Below are 20,004 nucleotides of genomic sequence, written 5' to 3'. Positions count from 1 at the left end.
CGACGGGGAGCGGCGAAACCTGCCCTCGCGGGAGGTTAGCCCCCGTGCGGGCAGTGATGGTGGCGGACAGGAGCCCGGCCCCATGCTGGGGGCGGCCTGAAGGCTGAGGCGCCCGGCTCTGCCGAGCCGAGAAACCAAAAGCATTTCCAGCGGGACGACTTTGTTGCGGCTCCATAGTTAGGTCAGGCAGGGCCTTTCCCGCTCCTCCTCCTCCAGCCCTACCGAGCTCCCGCTGTCTCCTCACAGCAGCTCCGCCATCTTAAGCGTTTCCCCTTTTCCCGCCGGGAGGGAGCAGCCATTTTGTGGCCACGACCGGCCATTTTGTGGCCCGTGGCCGCTCCTCCTCCCCCAAGTGCGGCTGGGTCGGAGGCGGGATGGGCTCGGGGCCTCTCGTGGGCGCTGCAAAAACTCACGTAACTGTTCTTTAAGCCCTCGGAGGCTGGGACCCGCCAAGCGGCTCCATCCAAAGCCGTGTGAGGGCTCTGGGCGGCAGCCAGTGCGCTGAGCCATGCTTGACGGACGGCCGTCGCTCCCTCAGCGGCGCGCTCGGGGTATCGTGTCCTTCCCACGCTTGTTTCTAGAAAGAGGCGTTTTTAAAACGTGTCCAATACTGGCTTAAAAACACTGGGTAAGAGACCTTTCTGGGCCCTCTTGAGAAATCGTCCCCTCTGCCGCCGCCGTGGGTAAGTGACCATCGCTGCTCCGGGCTTTTCCCGGCTGTTTCCTCCGGCGCGCGCTCCGATGGGTGCTGATGTTTGCGGCAGGTTGTTCTGGCTGCCTCAAAGCCTCAAGCAGTGGTTCTGGGGGCTTGCGGTTGTTTTGTTTTATTAAAAAAGTCAACGCGGCGGGGGGAAAACGTCCTCCCTGGCGAAGCGGGGCTGGGACGCGCTCCTGGGGGCTTGCAGCACCTCTCGCTTGGGCAGCTTCGCTTCGGCTTTCCTTCTGGCAATTTCTTTCTCAAGAGGTTTTCTGGAAGGAGCTGGAAGCCAGGCAGGGAAATGTAGTTTAAAAAAAAAAAAAAAAAAATCTTTTTTTGGCAATAGCCCTCCTGGCAGGTTCGTCCTTACAACGTTGCCAGCATGCAGCCCCGCGCGGGGACAGACCTGGCCGCCAGCAGGAGCCCGCCAGTGTCCCCATGATCACTGTGGTTACCAAAACAGTACTTTTTCTCTCTTTTTGCCCCTCTGCGCCCGAGGCCAGCATGGTGGGGACGGGCTCAGCGGCTGCTGCGCCGCGGGGGACAAAACCGGAGCTCGGAGCTGGGGAGCCGCGGGCTGGCGGTGGGATGCTGCCGAGGGGCCGCTGGGTCTGCACCGACGCCGGGTGGCCCCTGCCTGGCTTTCTTCCTCCATTGAAACCAGCCGAGCCGTTACCTCTTTTTGCAAAACGCTTTGAGATTTTTAGGCTGGAAAGCAATGCATCGATGTTGAGGGTTGCTCCTGACCCAAGACTGCTCCAAAGGCTCTGCCTCCAGCCTTAATGTTATCTAAAAATAGGGTGGAGTGTTTTTCCCTCTATTTACTTAATTTCCTGCCTGGGGTAGTTAGTCTGAAGAGGAATTCATTGAAGTGCATGGGAGTTCACTCAATATAAATACACAGGAACAGGCTTCTTTTTAGACCTTTTTTTTCCCCCGTATAGGAGCTGTAAGAGGGAGCAGGCTGCGACAGGGTATCCGCCCAGTGCTGACCCTCAGGCCTCCGTTTCAGGGAGCTTTTTCCAAATCGCAGAGCGAAGCCCACCAGCGGTGCCCCAGCAGGGTGATGCCTGACCCCTGAGTTCGCGTATGGCAGGTTTTCCTAGCAGTGTGCAGAGAGGGGGCCATTGGGTCCAGCTCGGGATGTGGCAATCAGCTGCAGCCCGGTGCATCACGGGGCAGCGGCGTGTATCCAGAGTATCCTCACGAGGGGCATCAGAGCATCAGACCGTCTGGACCCGGTGCATCGCGGGGTCCGTGTAGGAAGCACTCCCCTTTTGGTCCCGTGTTTCCCTCCCACCGCCTGCCTCCTGCTCAGCCCCCAGCGCCACCGGCATTTGTGGCACGCAGCACCCTGAGTGTGCAGCTCTGCATTGCCTGCTCCCTGTCTTTAAATAATGAGGAAAGCTGTAAGTGGAATGTTAGCTGTAACCTTTAGCCCAAGCAAACAGCTGTAACTAAGTTATAAATCCTTAAAATTGAGTTTTTAATGGAAACATTAAAATAACCTTTATCTGTTAGCAATAGGACTGCATCAGGGTGATTTATCTTCTTGTTATTTGCTCCTTCAGCCACACCTTATTAGTTCCTGAGCTAATGGGGTGATATTTATCCTGGGCTCTAATTGACTGTCATTAAGCAGGAACACAAGCCGATGGTGCCAAAGCAGTGCTGTGAAAATGGGGAGAATCCAACCCAGCCAATGTCAAATGGACGCTCCTCCAGGAGTGAGCTGCTTAGTCGTGAGCCTTGCCTGGGGGCAATTTCCAGTCATTTAAATGGTATCTGGATCAAATTTTATCGCAGTAAGAAGCCCACTGCCAGGATGGCATTGGCTTAGGAATGGTTTCAAATATAGAGGTTGGGTGTTTCATGTCTCCTTGCAGAAATTTTAGCAGTTACTTGTTTGAGAGCAAAGGGAAAGAGTGTTTCTTCCAGTTCAACCTCCAAGAGAGCTGCTATATTAGGTGATCTCTCATTCAGCTAGAAAACACTTTAGGTGTCAGATGTGTATTCTTTTAATGTCCTCTGGAGGAGGAAAATGCCATTTATGTGCCTGTTAGTGTCTTCATGCAACCATGCTGGGCTCCAAGAACCACTTTCCTCCCGTGCAACCCTGCTGGGCTCGGTAGGACACGGGGTTTAGGTCAGAACAAAACACATCCCTCAGCAGAGAGGAGTCACCCTCCAGCAGTGCTGTCTGCTTGCAGGGGGCTGGGAGGACCAGGTAACCTTGAGGCTTTCCTGGAGCACTTGGGATCGCAAAGCTCTAGGTGTGGGGTTGTAAGCCCCTTTTGGCTCTCCAGTATACTTATCTGCATCGAAATCACTGACAAATCTGTGCACACTTTTGGCAATTAAAGGCTGGTTCTAGATGATCTGATTAGTGCCTTGGGAATTCTTAGGTTGTCCATGATGAGGCTGGTCTTTTCCTGTTAGTAGATTGGTGGATTTTGCCATTTGAGAGTCGTTTGCTCTCCATGTTGCTTTATCGCGTCTGGTTCTTGCTAGCCACGCTGCAAAGCTGTGCCCTAGCGAATGTGCAGAGCGCATCTGTTTCCCTTGGACACGGTGCACATCGGCGGAGGGGGACCAGCCCACGTCAGCGGGCCGTGCCAAAAGCATGGGTCGGGACAGAGCAATCTCGTAGATCTAGGAAACCCTGGAAAGCGAGGCTAGAAGTCCCAGTGGCAGTTGGGCAAAGATTCAACAGACTTGAAATCTGGGTCAGCATCTCCCTTGACAGAAGGCAGTGCAATAATCTCCATAGGAATTGCACTTTTTCTTATGGACCTCCAGATAACTCTATTAATCTTCGCTATGGAAATATCCACCTTATTTGGCTGGGAGGCAGCCCTGATAATGAAAACTTTCATAAAGTAAGGAAACAGCCTGACTTGCCCTGTGTATCCAGAGGCAGGGTCAGCTAAGGGAGTCTCTCTCCAAGTAGGAGAACAAGACAGGTAATAAACCATCCCTCTCCCCCTAATGCTTAAAAAGTACAATAAACCCCAGTGAATTCCTCTGGAGGAAGGCTGCATTTTTTTGTGGAGGAAGATACAGCCAAGCAGTAGGAGGGAGGTAAACTCTGGATCTGCCTGGGCTAGCTCCGAAATAGCACTGTGGCATGAGTAACTCCGGGGGAAGTCAAGTTCACCCCAGCTACTCCTCGGCTAGCTCTGCCACCGCTGCTTGTGGATTGATTTCCTGCCAAGCTCGGCAGGCGCGAGCCAGGCTCTCCAGAGAGCTGCGCGTATGGGGGCAGAAATGCAAAACATTCATTTCAGAGAAAGGCAACTTAATTAAAAAGGAGCATGATATGTTATGGTGTATATCAGTGGAACGGCTTTATGGGCTTTCCCGGGCAGCGGCTGCGACTGTGCTGACTTTCCTGCCCTTGCCTGCCTCCGCTTGGTACCTGCTTTGTGCGGCAGCAAGCCAGGAGGGGAAGGCCGTGGTGGCTGCCAAGGGGGCCCAAGGCAGGACGTCCTGCAAAAACGTACCCAGGCGGGAAGCACGGACTCTTCAGAGCCCTGTGTTCCCTGTGTTTGCTTCTCCTAAAGCCGCACCGGAGAGGCAGAGGTCAGCTGAAGCTGAGCGCCTTTCCTCAGCACATGCAGAGCTCTGCGACGTGGTTAATACCACCAGGGCTTAGCAAGCTGCTGCTCTGTCCCAAAGAACCCCCTTAGGTCCGGGAAAACCTTCTTTTCACCCCATCTGAGGAGCAGGCGGGGCTGTTGCTGCACACAGCTCCTGATGCCCTTCTCACGCAACGTTTTCTCACTGCCCTCCATGGCGCTGTGTTATTCCTGGATTTACCTTGGGGAAAAATGAGCTCAAACCATGTCCTAGCCACCTGGGCAACAGCACTGACTTCTGTCCTGAGGAAGGGCAAGCCAAGCCCTCTCTGTGCCGTGCTGCTGGGTTTGTTACGGGCCCCTTGTTTGTGCGTTTGGCTGGCGAAGGAGTGTTTGTGGAGCGTGTGCCACCTTCCCCTGTGCCTCTCCCTCCCCTCCTGGGCTGGAATTTCCCCTGGCTCTGGGGAGGTCTCGGAGGCCGACTCGCCTTTCCCACCCCGGCAAACTAAAATCCTGGCTGAGTCTGAGCTGGAGCTCTGTCAGCTCTTGCAGATGTGGTGTCTGACAGGGGCTGCTCCATCAGATGTTCCTGCCAAGCTCCAGGGAGAGAAAAGACCAAGATTAAAAAAAAAAAAAGGCCCAAAAGACATGTTATGGGAAACTTTCTTTTGGTTTGGGTGGGTGGTTTTGCAATGGGCTTTGTGGGCTCCGAGCAAAGGAGACGCTGTTTTGGGGGAGTTTCCTGTTGATTCATCCCGCGGACCATCTGGGCCAGGCAGGTGGGGAGGGTGAGGTTGCCTCCTGTCTCCTGTGTGATGTGGTGGGACACAAGCCCCCTCCCTGCATGGCTGGAAAACGCTGTGGCAGAGGTTTCACCTTTGCCCAGGTGCTGTGAATTCCCAAGATTTTTGCCCTTTGAGAGTCTGCGAAAGACACCAAAATCCCCTTTCCCCTAAGACTCTGCCTTCCTTTTGGATAGTCGCTGCCTTCAAAACTGGGGCTCGCTGCAAGAAGATGCACATTTGTAGCGTGTGAATGAGATGGCTCCCAAGGCAACGGGGGCTCAGGGGCTGAGGCTGGGCAGGATGGACCGGAGAAGGGTGGGATCCAGGCTGGAGGTGTCCGTGCATCCTAACCTAACCCAAAATCCTAACCCTAGAGGGACGATGATTACAGAAGGAGTTACACTGCGCTGTGTTACAGTAGCAGGGGACTGCAATTCCTCTCCTTCCTGTACTGATATCCAAGTTTATTCTGGACAAACGTTTGGTCTCATCACGTATTTTTCTGTTTGGCTGCAGGGCCGCAGGGGCTTGGGGTCCATTTTCGTTTGGGCATCGGGAAACGGAGGCAGAGAAGGCGATTACTGCTCTTGCGATGGCTACACCAACAGCATCTACACCATCTCTGTCAGCAGCACCACCGAGAACGGGTACAAGCCCTGGTACCTGGAGGAATGTGCCTCCACCCTCGCCACCACCTACAGCAGCGGGGCCTTCTATGAGCGAAAAATAGTAAGTTTTCTCTCCTCTTCCCACTTCTCCGAGTGGGACAGTGCTTCCCCGAAAGTTTCCCCTGCGGTGGGGATAGCCTGACGCACAGCTGAGTAGCACTGAGTTATTTTCCTAGCCAGGTCACGCTCTAAGAGCCCGGCTGTGTTTCACCCCAGAGGTGACTGCTTTTTGGCAGGGGTGAGGCAACGCGCCTTTCGGATGGGAGCCTTCAGCATGAAAGAGGTTGAATATAAGGAGCCAATGTGGAGCGTAATTGCTGGTGGCTTGGCAAAGTTTCTAGACGTCCTTACTCCGGTGGACTCTCTCTTAGGGATTTATTTACTTCAGGCATCATTTCTTTCTTTCTTTCTTTTTTTTTTTTTTATGCTTTGGCCCAATCCAGCAAACATTTAGGCATGTTTACCTTCAGAGTCGGTTGGACTTCTCGGACACCTGAAAGGCAGCGTGGGCTTGTCTGTAAGATCTGGGCCTTACCGTTAGCTCTGTGGTGCATTTTGCTCATGCTTTTTCTGGTGAAACTCTGCAAAATTGCTCAGGGGAATGGCTGCAGTTGTCGCTTCCTTGGGAAGAGCTTGGGCATCTTTTCTTTCTTGTATCTAGGTGAAAAGCAGTGCTGGAGGTTTGCAAAAACACAAGGGTGTGCAAGCATTCACCTGTCTCCTGAGGTTCCCCCTGCTTGAAGAAGGGAATTTCAAGGATTTTAGCCTGAGACAGGAATAAAGAGAGAAGATGGAGGTGTTTGGCAGGGATTTAGGAAACGTGAATGCAAGTCCTTGCTGTGCAGCACCCCTCGGGTGCCCTTGGTGAGCTGCTTAGTGTCTCGGGGCTCAGCTCCCCATCTGCAAAGCAGGAAGAGGAGCAGCTCTTCCTGCACAGACATTGTCTGAGGATTAATGCATTAGACTGTGATGTTCTTGGAGTATCGCAGGCGTTTGGAGCCCAGTATTAAGAGGAACGAGTGATGGACCTTGCCTAAAATGCATGCACGTGCGGTAGTTTGTCAGCTGAATAAACATGGGGGAGGTGTTTCCTTACCTACCACTGCGTTGCCACCCGCCGTACGCACGGGCTTGGAGCGCTCCTGCCTGGAGCCGCAGGGTGTGATTAGCACAGGCGAACGGCGGGGCTGGGACAGCTGTGCTTTGATTAATTTAACGGGAGCGCAATGCCAACGTACAGCCCAAATCCAACCCATCTCCAAAAGAGGCCTCTTGATTTTAGCAGTGATTGCTGAAGCCTCAGGGAAGTCTGTGCTGCAAAAGTGCAGTAGTTAATCAGCAGTTTTGTGCATCCTGCTCAAACCGAGCACCCCTGGCTACCGGCAGAGGCAGGAAGGGCTTCGCTCCAGCGTTGCACATCTCCCAGGTGACTTTATCTCTGCTAAAGCTGTGCCTGTGCATATCCTGCTGCAGAGTGTCTGCCCGTCCTCAGCGCCCAGCACAGCAAGGGGCACAGGAGGGAGCCGGCAGCCCGGCTTGGCAGCTACCGCCACGCGTTGATCAAGGTAATCGCTTCAAATATGTTTGAATAAAACACGCCTGAATTCAAAGGCCTGCCTGGCTGCGCGGCAGCGTGTTGGAACAGGATTTTGAGTGCGTCCTGACAAGTCTTATGCTCAGCGAGGTTACGTGGCTCCAGGAGGCGCGAGGTGCATTTTAGGTGATTAGTCACACGAAGGTGGATGTGAGTGGGCTCTGATGCCAGGACGACAGCTTTTAAGAAAAGCCAGCGAGCTCTTATATTCCCCATTTGATTTCCTCCTTCGTGCTGTTGCGTAGAGAGCTTTCCCTCAAAGAAACAGTAAGGCAACGTCACAGAGGGTTAATGAATCATTTTCTGGACATCTCGGATATTTTTCCCTGCTGTTCAGGCTATATTTGCCCTGTTACAACAACTTTTGTGGTCTCTTTGCAGCAAGACATTTCCTTATGAAAGCCTCTGTGCGTCATCTGCAACTCAGGCAATCAAAACATCACCCACCAGCGCTGCACATTACCAGAGCTGATAGGGAAGTTTCTACCCGAATTATTTTTTGACAGAAAATGAAGTTTCTACAAGTCAATTTTTTTTTTTCAAGAGTGATTTCAATTGTGCCCCAAGAACATTAATGTCCACCCAGAAGCCAGACTTGAAGTGTCTCTGTGGGGCCATCTTTCATGACACTCGCGTCCTGCGTCAGTCCGCCAGCACATTGATGAGCAAGCAGCTGTGTCAGAGCTGGGCAAAACCAGCAGTTTCCAAGACAGCCTCACTGAGAAACGGGGTGGCAAGTTCCCCCCACAAAAGCATGAGATTAAATCAAAGCCCACGAGCCTTTTAAAAATGTAATAAACTGAACATCTCTCCCCACCTTTGCTCTCCAAGCTTTTAGTACTCAAACTTTGAGCTTCTCTCTGAAACTAGAAAGCTGGAAATGCTTTTCTTTTCTTTTCTCCCCCCCCCCCCCCCAATGCAAATGGAAATTTGTGCAAAACGCCAGGGGCTGGTGCTTTTAAGGAAAGTGCCTGATATGGTGGAGCCCAAAGGGAGACTGGGGCAGTGCGGGAGTGCGTCCCGCTCTGCGCAGAGATGCACGCGCCTAGCCCCGCTCACAGCGCTCCAGCCACAGCTTTTGCTCTGTCTGCTCCGCGGCAAAACTGACTTTCCCCCCTATCAAATAGATTTTGCATCTTTTAGCAAGGTAGTTAAAGGAAAACGTGAATGTGGGAGCTTTCTCACCCCCTGAATGCTTCTGCAGCCCTCTCCTCGGCTCTGGGCGCCCTGGAGGTCTCGGCGCTGCCGTGGTGGTTAGGTACCCACGGGCTCTGCTCCCCAGTGGCTGCTCAGCAGCATCTTAAGCAACTCTCAAGCTCTCAGCGGTGCGTGGCAACCCCCTGCCTGCACGGGAGCCTCCCTGCTCCGTGGTGTCGCTGCGAAGCCAGCCGCACCGCTCTGAGCCGTGGCACCTCCATCCGCAGGTCACCACGGACCTGAGGCACCGCTGCACAGACGGCCACACTGGCACCTCCGTCTCTGCCCCCATGGTCGCCGGCATCATCGCCTTGGCTTTGGAAGCAAAGTAAGTTAACCTTTCCGCCCTCCCTGCCTGCTTTTGGGTGGCGTGTTTCCAAACTCAGTACCCGGTGAGCAAAAGCAGGAAAAAAACAACAAAAAAAGTTGGGTTTTTCTCTAGAGCTGCTTGAAACGGGCCAAAGTTATTCTAAATTGCTCCTCGCAAGGTTTGATGCAGCACTGTTATTTTGTATGTGATTTTCCTGTGCATGTTTTATTGAGCTAATGCTTCACTTGTCCCCTTTTTTGAAAACTTGGGTTTTGTAAGATAAGTCAGGCTTTTCATCTGGTACATTGAAACCACTGACAACCAGCTCCAAAAGGAGTTTTATAAATACTTTGTTGAAAAAATACGTCAGAAAATGTCATGGAAAATGGAAAATGTCTGCAAAAGTGATGGTTTTCACCAAGTGTTTCATTTGGGGAAAAAGGACTGCTTTTGCATAGCATCAAAAATTCATGCAGTGTGAACAACAGCAATCCTCTCCCCATTTCAAACAAGCTCTGCTGGGAAATGTGAGCTGCAGCTCAGCCCTCTGCTTCGCCTCCCAGCCCGGTGCCGGTCCCAACCCCTCTGCATCACGCAGCGTCGCTGGCCCCAGCTGAGCTGCGCTGGCTTCTCCGTGTTTCCCTGCGGAGCATTTTCTCATGAGCTTCTCAATATTATTTTTTTTATGGGGGGGAAATAAAAATAAATCCAAGCCATGGCTCTGTTTTACCAAGCTATGAATAAACTGTAGGTAAGCATGAGTGGCAGAGCGCTGCGGAAGAATAATATGATCGCATTAAGTAATGGAGTTCATGGCATATCTGGCTTCATTTGTCTTCATCAGTCTGCCCCCTCTCCTCCCAGCTTCCAGCCATTTGGCTCAGTTTTAAATCCACGGGGCCAGGTTGGGTGAACACGTTTCAGGAGATGTCATTTTCATTACAGATACGTTAAGAGAGTTAGATGTAATTTTTGAGTTGTTTGGTTGGGGCATAAAATGCAACATTAAGTACCAGGGCATGGTGCAGAGAGATGCAGGCGCTCAGACACTCCATTATGATGAGAAGGAATAAATTGAATTTCTCTTCCTAAATGTTGTTTGATAGAATTATAAATCAAAGCTTGAGATGCTCAAGAAATGACTGTAAGAGAAAGCATGGAAAATTCTTCAAAAATCTCTCTGAGCTGGGATCTTGGATGGTGTTCAAAAGCCAGCGGGGCCCTGTGTCCAGCACCCGTGAACACACAAGCAGCATGTAAATCCTGCCTAAGGTCTCACTTTGAGTTTCATTTTTCTGTTAAATGAGGGACTCTGCTTGTTCCCTGCAGTAGTTGCCATTACTCCTGCAAAGGTAGGATTCGCTCAGCAGCGTGTATCAATGAGCTGTTGCGTTTAGTAGCCTGCGCTGGGATTTGATTCATTCCTGAGTCCTCATTCCTGATTTGCTCTGGTTACACCTTGGAGCATGAGAGCTAAATATCTTTTGCCTGAAATAAATCCCTGCGAACGTCCTCGACTGCCTGCTGCTGGTCCCCTGCAGCTGCCCCGGGCTCTGCTTCTCCCGGAGCGCTGCAGCCAGCGCCGCCCACTCAGTCTCGGGCACCACAAGTGACTGCCAAGCTCTCGGCAGCAAAGATAGCATTTATTGATAACTGCTGATTATTTATCGATATCAATAGCTGAGGCTGGAGTGGTGCATTAGGGCGGTGCAAAGCCACAGCTTCGGCATGGCAAAGGCACCTTGCCACCGGTGTTCCTCTGCGCCTGTGTCGTTGCAGCCCCTTGCTAACCTGGAGAGATGTCCAGCACCTGCTGGTTAAGACCTCGAGGCCAGTACACCTGCGAGCGGCCGACTGGAAGACGAACGGCGCGGGGCACAAAGGTGAGGCAGGTGTGCGGGTTCAGCACCGTCCGCACCGAATGTCGAGTGAGGGTGGAGAGAGGGTATTTGCAGAGCTGCCTTTTTTTACTACAATGATTTGCAAAGCTGAAATTCAGCCATCTGCTTTGCTTGTCTTTGTGTTGTCTCCTCTCTTGACTCACATTGGGATAAGGAGGTTTTATTTGCAAAAAAGTCTGCAAAAGGCAAAATAAAGGCCCACAAAGCCCTGCTCACAAGGATGTTTTCCCCAAATGACCACTCTCGGCTGGTTTTGAGCTGTGCCGGCTGTATCTCAGGCTGTTGAACAGCACAAGGAGCAGGCAATAAATCGCAGTTCGATAAGCTCTGCAAAAGCCTGCTTGTCATCGGCTATCCCGAACGGCGGAGCCACAACATCTGCTGCCCGTTCCATCAAGCAGCAGCTGGCCGGTGCTCAGGGATTTAAGACAGCGAAAGGAAGGGGCTGGAGAAGAGCTAGCTCTGCAGGCTGCACTTCCACGGGGCTGGACACGCTGCCTGCCAGCCTGCACCGCGCCGCCCGAGGCATCGCAGCTGATAAAACCCCAAAGTCAGCCCTGGCCCTTGCTAAGCGGTGGCTGCTTGCACCGAATGCGGCGAAAAGGCTCGCGGGCAGCTTTCAGCTGAGGGGGGCTGCTCCCTGCCGCGGGGCTTTTCACGGCTCCAGGGCACCTTTGGGGTGTAATTTGGCCAAGTCGATTAGCGCCTCATACCAGAGCAGGAGCAATTTTGCGCATTCCCAAATGGTTGGAGGATGTTTTGGGTGTGTCGGTGCTTTGCAACACAGCCTGGCAAAGAGATGCCGGCACTTCCACTGAGCAGGGATGGAGCAGCCCTGTCGCCTTGCGCAACGCCTCGGGAATTAGCCAGGAGCAGTTTGGGCTAGGATGGGGGCTAACGTTGCTGCAGGGCACGGCGGCGCTAGTCTGGTATCTCCGCATGGCATTTCATTGGTGATAGCGGTTGGGTCACAACCATGTCGTACAGTGCATAAGTACCCGGGTAGATTTCCAAGCCATTTTCTTGCCTCTTGGGGAGCAGATTGTTGTTGCTGCAGTTCTGCTCATCGCTGCCTAGCCTGAGCCGTCCACCCCGTGCCCCTTTCGTGGGTTGTCTCACTCCAGGGGGAGGTAGGGAGGGAGCTTGGCAGCGAGCTGAGTGCAGTCCTCCAGCTGGTGAGGAGCCCCAGGAGAAGACCTTTTCTCCATTACGGCTTTGCATACTTCAGCCCTCCTTTGCATGTGGTTTTGCTTTCTCTGAAATGCTGAGTGCCAGGTATCAATTTATTTCCGCCCCGCAGGTAGCTCTGAAGCTCACGCAGTATTTTTAAGGAAGTGGGTTTCTGAGTCTTCTCTCTTTTCAGTTAGCCATCTATATGGATTTGGTCTGGTGGATGCAGAAGCTATTGTGATGGAAGCTAAGAAGTGGAAATCAGTCCCCCCACAGCATGTCTGCGTTGGAAGCCTGGACAGGGTGCCCAAGTGAGTATTGCTGGCTGCGAACCCCTCCTGGGTCCGAGGGATATACGGCCTCTTGCAATAAGGGTTTGGTGAAGTCATCTTTGCAGTGCAGAGACTCTGCTCCAGGCTCTGTGTTTTCTGGTTGCCTGGGTTCAGGGAGGAAACAAGGCCCTTGCAAAGACTCGCTGAGTTGTGACTCGCTGTGAGAGCATCAAAATCTGACTTTCATCCATTGGCACATCCAGCCAAACCCTGAAACAGAGTTTCTGAGACCCTGGATACTCCCAGGAGTGATATCTTAAGCTGGGGGAACTTTGGCTGTGAATCCTGGGTCATTCTGAGCTGCCTTGCCCAGGCAAGCCAGAAAAGTTGCATGTATTTTTTTGGTTGATGTTTCTTAGTACTGATGTTGCTTCCGAGATACTAAGATGCAAGTTTCCTGGGGATTGTGCTTCATGTTCACTGCCTTGCTGTGCTGCTCTGCAGGGAGGAATATAAATTCTACAAAGATTACAAGCGGTTTGCTTCTTGGAAATTAGGAGTCAGGGTGGACAGGACAAGTCCTGTGGCCTGGACAGCCTGGATGCAAGGCATGACAAAATCCCTTGCTATTTCAGTTGATAACAATTACCAGGTACAAGGGTCTCAGGAGCTAATATGGTTTTATTTACAGTTTTGGCTAAGAAAGCCTGCTAAGCTCTGCTCTCCTCTGCACAAGCATCTCGAGCCTTGCAGTGATTCACAGCCCCCGGTGAGCTCCTGCCTCAAAGCAAGGGAATATTCATGGATTTTAAAGTCAGAACAACCCCTGCCAGCTGACCTGATGTCCTGTGTATTGATTCAGAAGTGCCCACCCAGGATGTGTGCCTGCAACACGATGACAAGTGGGTCCCACAGGGGCTGTGTGGGACCAGGTTAGGCTGCAGATGATTTATATTGCCCTTTCTGTGCTCTCAGTTCCCAGGTGGGTGATCAGCAGGAAATTTTTGAGAGCTGACAGTGCTGTTTGCCATTTTGGAAATGGCTTAGGGAGACCAAAGTATTAACCCACTGGCTCCTGTGTTAGCAGTGAAGTGTTGGGCTGATATCTCTCTTCCACAAAAGAGCTCATTTTGACTTGAAGGCACCAAAAATGGTAGTTTGTTGCAAGGACTTCTCCCACTTCCCATTAAAGAGTAACGCCTACAATCTCTTTGAATTTGTGTCAGGTTCCAACCGGTTCAGGTTTGTATCATATCGCTGGTAGGTCTTCATCTGCTAGATCGAAGGGTGAGATCAGTAATGGGAGCAAAGGTATTTACTGCTATAAGCTGCTGGCACTTCCCTGGGGTATCCGAGCCCAGCACTAAATGGGGAGGTGAGCGTGGGAGAAGGGGCTGAATTAACAGTTGCCTTGGCAGCTCGTCCTGCACTGGGTTCAAGAGTCGTCGCCTGCGACGGGCAGGCGTTGACGGCTGTCCTTGCGGTCCTCCCAAACGCAGGCGAGGCTGGGCTGTGCTCTCCCAGGCCGAGGCTGGCCAGATGCCTGGGGGGCTTGCAAAGACCCTTCCACCTCTCTTTAGGCCTGATCCATTCCCAGCTGAAACCAGGCTCCCGTGATGCCAGTGGGCAGATGTTACTCTGCGGGAAAGCAGGCTTTCAAAGGAGTCCCACTGCAGCAACCAACTGATTGATGAAAGGGGCATAATTTTAGATTAGAGCCTCTGGCAAAATCAAACTTCCTGGTAAGACACTACTTCATTTTTAGAGCAGATGATTTGTTGATGAAAAAAGCACAATTTCTTTGGAAAGAATTAAGAATGCAAGAGTAATGATTTGTAGCCAAATTTGTTCATAAAGCAGTTTATCTGATAGAGACACTAATTGCAAACCAAAGAGAAACACTGCGTCGATAATTATAATAAAAAGCGCACTTGCAGCCCATAAGGCATACATCTTGTTCAAAAGCGTCTTGTTACTGTAAGGCAATTCAGCAAATTCCTGTTCTAGGACAATGTATTGCAACAGAGGGTACAATAATTCGCTGCTTTTTGCTGTGAAGCAGTAGGAAACCAGGTTTAAACAAAACAGACAGTCTGTGGCTTGCTGATAGGAACCAGAGACACACAGCACAGATGAGAAGCCAAAGGAAATACTCCCAAATTATGTCTCATTAAGGAGCCCCTCCTGCCCCTTGTTAAAACTGAGTTTGGGGGAAGAGTGGGAAATACAGAGAGCAGTTTAGTATGGCTGGGATTGCATTTTGGGGGGGGACTTACCCTGTTGAAAACATTGGCAGATTTAAGCATTTTTACATCCTCTGTCTCTTTATCCGTCAGTGTTGAGCAAAATGCGTAAGGGGCACAGATGCGTGCGTCGTCTGCCCCCGCTTACACGCAACGTGAGCAGGTATTTCCTGAGAAATACGAATAGGCTCAAGCTGCTGCTATTAATGGTCAGCAATTTTCCACGTGACACATTCCCCTACTCGCTCATGCTGTTCGCTCAGGCGCTCGCTCACAGCTGCCTGGCCAGAGCAGTGGCTGGGAGGGAGCCACCGCCGCCACGGGCTGGGAAAGTGTCCCGAGTTTGTCAGTTCTTGGGGCTTGAGCAGTGCGGGCACATCTTTGCGGCCCTGACCCGCCGTGGGTGCACGTGCAGCCCTGCAGCAGCCCTACCTCTGACCCTCCCCTACCTCCGGCTTCGCATGGGTGATTCAAGGGCCCGGGTTATCTGAGAGCTTTGGTCAAGCGGCCGCACTTCAGTGGGAGTGGGTTACGTGGAGGCTACACGCCTGCAAAGATAGCGTTGAAAAGGGTCAGGTCTAAACAGCGTTTGCTCAGTGGGAGTGAAATTCCCAAACCTCTTTACCGTCTTGGCCCACCAAGGAAAGGAAATTTTTTTTTTCCAATGAGGAACAGATGCAGCATCTCAAATGTTGTCCTTGCATGGGATGTTTTTGAGTGCTCCCTGGTCCTCCCAGGAATTACATCACTGTTTATAACTATTCCAATTATTCTGAATGACTAAGGCAAAATAAAGCCAAGCTATGTGATCCCTGTCAGACTCCCAAGCATATGTCCTGAAGTATCCCATGAGGACGTCTGGGAATAAGAGAGAGAGAGGGACTGCCCCTGCTGATAAATTATGTCTTAGCAGCACGGATGAGAGGCATCCCGGGACGCAATCCTCCTCAGGGCAGTGATTATTCGTGTATTTGAGCACGTGCCCTCTGAAGGCCACACATCTTGGTTGCCGTGGCTGGCAGTCACTGCCAGGCTCGGCCACCGGCTTTGGGACACCTCGGCAAAGCACCTGGCTCGGAGCCCCCTTACCCTGGGCTGATGGGCAGACGCTGGGGAGAGACAGGCACCCACAGCACCTGCGCGTGGGTGGGATGAGCCGGTTCCTGGCCAGCTGCCGCCCTGTTCCCAGGTGCCGCTCCCCCAGGCCAAGCACTCTCCCATCTCCTGCTGACGCTCCGCTTGTCCCTGCCAGGTACATCCGTGCCGACCACGTGGTGCGCGCCACCACCCTCACCAGCGCCTGCGCTGACCATTACGACCAGCACGTGGTTTACCTGGAGCACGTCGTCGTGCGCGTCAGCATCTCACACCCTCGCCGGGGGGACCTGCAGATCAGCCTCGTCTCCCCCGCGGGAACCAGGTCRCAGCTCCTTGCAAGGAGGTGAGAGCAGCTGCCGCGGGGCAGTGACCTCAGTCCTGCGCCAAAGGGTGGGGAGAAAACACAAAATGCCGTTTGGGAAGGCAGCTTGCCTGGCCTTGCCTCATCCCTTCCTCCTGCGATGCCGGGGAGCTGCTGCCAGAGCTCACGAGATGGAAACAGCCTTATTCTCTCGACTTCGGACTAGAAGTGTAAAACCAGTGGGGACTGCTGCGTCACAGTTCACGAGAAGCAGGGGAAAAAACAGTGTCACCTCCTTTCCTAAGCTGAGTCAGGCTTCTGGCATCCCAAATTACGGTCCCTCACTAAACTGTGAGCCATGAGCATAAGTGTTTATGGTGGTTTGAGGACTCCCAAGTGTCATCTGGCTGTTGAGCAGCTGTTGGAAATGCTGCTTTTCACCACCCTGCCCGTTGCCTTCTCCAGGAACAGAGTTTGATTCACAGTTTGCCTGTAACCAGGAGGAGCAGAAATGCTGCTTCTCCCGTTTTGGTGGCTTCTCTGCATGAGTCTCTTACAGAATGGGATTTCCAGGTGCGGGGAGGTGTTGGGGCTTGCAAATGCTGGCGTTGCAGTGCAGGCGGCGAACGCTTGGCTTCCCCGTGCTCGGCCCCGCGCCCCGCCAGGAGAGCCCCGCTGCGGGTGCCGAGCCCGGTCCCAACCCCTCCTGGGGGATGCGGTACAGGAGGGCCAGAAAGGGGCCCCAGAGTGTCCCGTGGGTAGCTCAACGCGACGCCTGTGCAGCCAGAACGTCCCCGGGCCCCTTCCTGCTCCCCTGGGCTTTTGGGCCCGGATCTCGGCTGGCTGTGCGCTCGCCGCAGCTCCGAGCACCCCAGGGCGGCCGCCGCCGTGTGCCAGCCGCCGTCTGGGCAGGCAGGCGTGCTGCGACGCACCCTTTCCCGTGGGAACGCTCCCTGTGGGGGCGGCAGGACGCAGCCGAGGGCCTTGGATCCGGCACACGGCCCTTGGTGCGGCATTCGTGGTGGAAGCGAGGTGCCAGCAGCCGCTTTGGCCGACTGCAGTTGCCAGCACGCTTGGCGGCAACCGTGGCGCCGTCTGTACGGGTGCAATAATCTGCCTCAGGTCTCAGCCCCAGCCTGAGGACTTGCTGGTAGCTAATAATCCTGCTCAAGCTGAGGCCTCGAGGCCACAGAGAAATGAATCCTTGTTTATATGTTTGCCTTTTCTAACTAAACACGATGTTCAGACTCGTGCTTCTCGGTGCATCGCTTTAGCAGCTGCTGGGCTGGGCGGGCCCCTGACCTCCTCGCTCCCGTTGCAGGGTGTTCGACCACTCTAACGAAGGGTTCAAGGGCTGGGAGTTCATGACCGTCCACTGCTGGGGGGAGAAGGCAGCGGGGGAATGGACCCTGGAGATCCACGACACGCCGTCCCAAGTGCGCAACCCCGCGGCGCAAGGTAAGGGCCAGGCGCAGCCCGGGTCCGCGTTTGCAGGGCGCTCGGGTCCCCCAGAGATCTCACTTTGTGTGGCCATAACTTTGCGGTGGCTTTTATGGCTCTGGCGTTCCGCGAAATGTTATTGCCCAAACTTTCAGAAACAGCTGTATCAAACAGAGCCCCAGAACCCGGATCAAACCGCTTGCTCCGGAGGGGCTGGTGGCCGCGCTAAGCGTGGAGCCTGGAACGGGTTTTCTCCCGACAGCGAATTTGCTGCAAACAGGAGCAAGGTTTCCAAAATTAAAGTGTAATGAGTCAAAATGAGGAAACCCGAGAGCTGTAATTTTTGTTTGTTTGTTTTGCTTTGCTGCTGGAACATCTGCAGTGTGGGCAGGGTTGTGCAACAGCGCGAAGAGAAGATGCCCCTTGGGCTGTGGACGGACATCCTGATCTCCCGGCTGCCACCGTGCCAGCGGGGGGGTATTGTCCCTGGCCTGACCCCCTGTTTGTCACCAGCCCTGTCATCCCCCTGTGCCCGTCGGCATGCTCTCTAACCCCTTCCCATGAGGAGGAGCCGGGCTGGCGCGATCCGTCCCCCCCGTCCTGCCGGAAAGGGGCAGCCGCCTTGCCTAATGGTGCAGCGATGCACGAAGGACCCTGCCTTGGGCTGGTGTGAGTTGTGGGGGTGTTAAAATCCAAGTTACCATTGATGGAAAGCCAGAAGTATATTAAAAATTTCTCCCACGCAGCACTCTGGCAGTAGGCACACGTGGAGGCCAATTGCGCAGGAAGGTATTTCTCGTTTTTGCCTTAACCTGAAATCTTTTGAACTAGGAGTAGCAGTAGAGAAACGCCCAGAGAGCTGCTTTTTTCCCCCCGTGTTTATGGTTTTTGGCTGGCACTTTTGCGAAAAGGCAAAGTGCACCCCTCCGGGGCGACATGCACGCGGAGCTCCGAATGGAGCTGGAGCCATGGAGACCTTTCCGGGGAGGAAAGGGGCTGCTTTGCAGGGCAAAGTGAGATGATGGTGTACGAAGGAGACTAGAGACCAGGGCAGAAAACGGTGCACTAAGACAAACAGTTTCACCTATGGTTTAATAATTAATTATATGAGACAAAGCTAATTTTGACCTAATTGGGGAATAATCTTCCAGCTGCCGTGCTGGTAGAGCAGTGTGATTGCTTCCTAGAGCCTTGCTTTACCTGGGTTTTCAACATGTTTGTTCAGCAAGTGAAAACTAATGTATTGAATTGCTCCGTTAAAGATTCTGCAACTTGTTTGAAGCAGAGAGGGAAACACAGGAGGAAAAAGAGGGAGAAACAGGAGGGAAGCGAGGGAAGGTGTTCTTAGCAAGCGGCACACTGGCGTAAGCAGGAGCAGCAATAAAGCTGTTGTCCACCTCGACGTGGGACCCCGCGCGCCGGGCCTAGCGCCTGCGATGTGGGGCTGATGCGGGGATGCCGCCGAGCCGGCGTCGGGCGCTGCCCAGCTGCACGCAGAGCTGCTGCGCAAAGCGCTGCGGCCGCTGCTGCAGATATTTTCTCCTCTCCCTGTGTTTACAGCCCCGCGGGGAGATGACATTTACAGGCACTCGGATGTTATGGTTGGGAGGCCTCACCTTCCCTTGTGAGTCTTCAGTTCTCCTCTTTCCTGGATTTCTGGCCTGTCTGCCACATCCACATGGCCCGAAAAGCTGTTAATGACAGTCAGGGCGTTTCTTTTTTTTTCCCCCCCTCTGCTGATACAAAAGGGGACAGTGTTCTCAGAAACCGCGTGCTGGCTGCCGTTTGGTTCAGATGCAGAAACGCCTTAAACACCCTTAATCCTACTATCATTAAAGCCTGCTTGATACTATTAAAAGTCAGATAACAGACAACTCCTCGGCTTTCTGCTGCGAGGGAATAAGGCCCCGCAGAAATGTGTCCCTTCTTTCCCGTGGCCCTAGGGCCGCGCGGTTGCAGACTCCCGCGCTGCCCGGCCCTCAGGGAGCTACGCACCCCGTAGCCTCCGGCATCCCTTCGCCGAGGCCGAGCACAGCCATGCACAGCCAGGCCTGGCCTTGGCCCCTCTCCCCGAGAGGGTCTCAGCCGTGCTACGCGCTGCTCGGGGTGACAAAATGCCCCAAGGATTTAGAGTAATTTGTTCGCTTGGCTGGAGGCTTATGGCTGAACTCTTCCCAATTAAAACAGCCCGAGCTTTCCTGTCCAATGTTTGCAGCCTCCTCACAGTCAAAACTCGCTTTAAATGCTTAAGCAGGTGGATCCTTTTAGTCCTTTCCAAGTGTAGCCTAAAGAAACTTAGGGCACAGAAAGCCAAGATATTTGAGTGTTTGAAATGTTAAGCCCTTCCTGGAAATTTAGGGATTAGTAGTTAAAACCAAATGCACCGCAGGCTTGAAATAACTTGCTTTCCAAAGCATTGATTGGGAATTAAGACCAAAAAAAACAGTGTTGAAAAGAAGCAGCGGCATTTTATGGACCAGGTGGCAGAGCACCCCCCTCGCCCCCCCACATTGCACAGGTCAGCAGAGGACACCCGTGCAGAGCCACCCGCCACGGGCTGCACCCTTCCCGGGCCTGGGTGCAGGTCGGGCTCTCTCCGAGCGCGGGGTTACCCTCGCGGAGCTCAGGCCGTAGCGAACGCAGAGAACGGCCGTAGCAGGTCCTCCCAGAGGTGCACCAGCCCCAGCCTGGCTGGGAGGATGAGGAGGGTGAGGACGTGTTTCCCACGCCCGCAGCGTGGCGACTGCCCG

At 53.3% G+C, this 20,004-nt stretch overlaps 1 protein-coding gene across 1 annotated transcript in view; it reads left to right on the top strand.

The window, feature by feature from the left end:
• Window positions 1-20,004, top strand: part of PCSK6 (proprotein convertase subtilisin/kexin type 6) — a 42,570-nt gene that overhangs the window by 10,014 nt on the left and 12,552 nt on the right. The window contains exons 7-12 of the mRNA XM_026073564.1: window positions 5,577-5,789; window positions 8,747-8,847; window positions 10,609-10,712; window positions 12,094-12,211; window positions 15,668-15,856; window positions 17,136-17,272. Of these exons, the coding sequence (XP_025929349.1) occupies window positions 5,577-5,789; window positions 8,747-8,847; window positions 10,609-10,712; window positions 12,094-12,211; window positions 15,668-15,856; window positions 17,136-17,272 (862 nt within the window). The remainder of the gene's footprint in view (window positions 1-5,576; window positions 5,790-8,746; window positions 8,848-10,608; window positions 10,713-12,093; window positions 12,212-15,667; window positions 15,857-17,135; window positions 17,273-20,004) is intronic.

The sequence above is a fragment of the Apteryx rowi genome, unplaced genomic scaffold (assembly GCF_003343035.1).
Source record: "Apteryx rowi isolate R43461 unplaced genomic scaffold, aptRow1 scaffold_11, whole genome shotgun sequence".
In the NCBI taxonomy this organism is placed as follows: Eukaryota; Metazoa; Chordata; class Aves; order Apterygiformes; family Apterygidae; genus Apteryx; species Apteryx rowi.
Note: the sequence above shows the minus strand (reverse complement) of the source record. Positions and strands in the feature narration are given on the sequence as shown.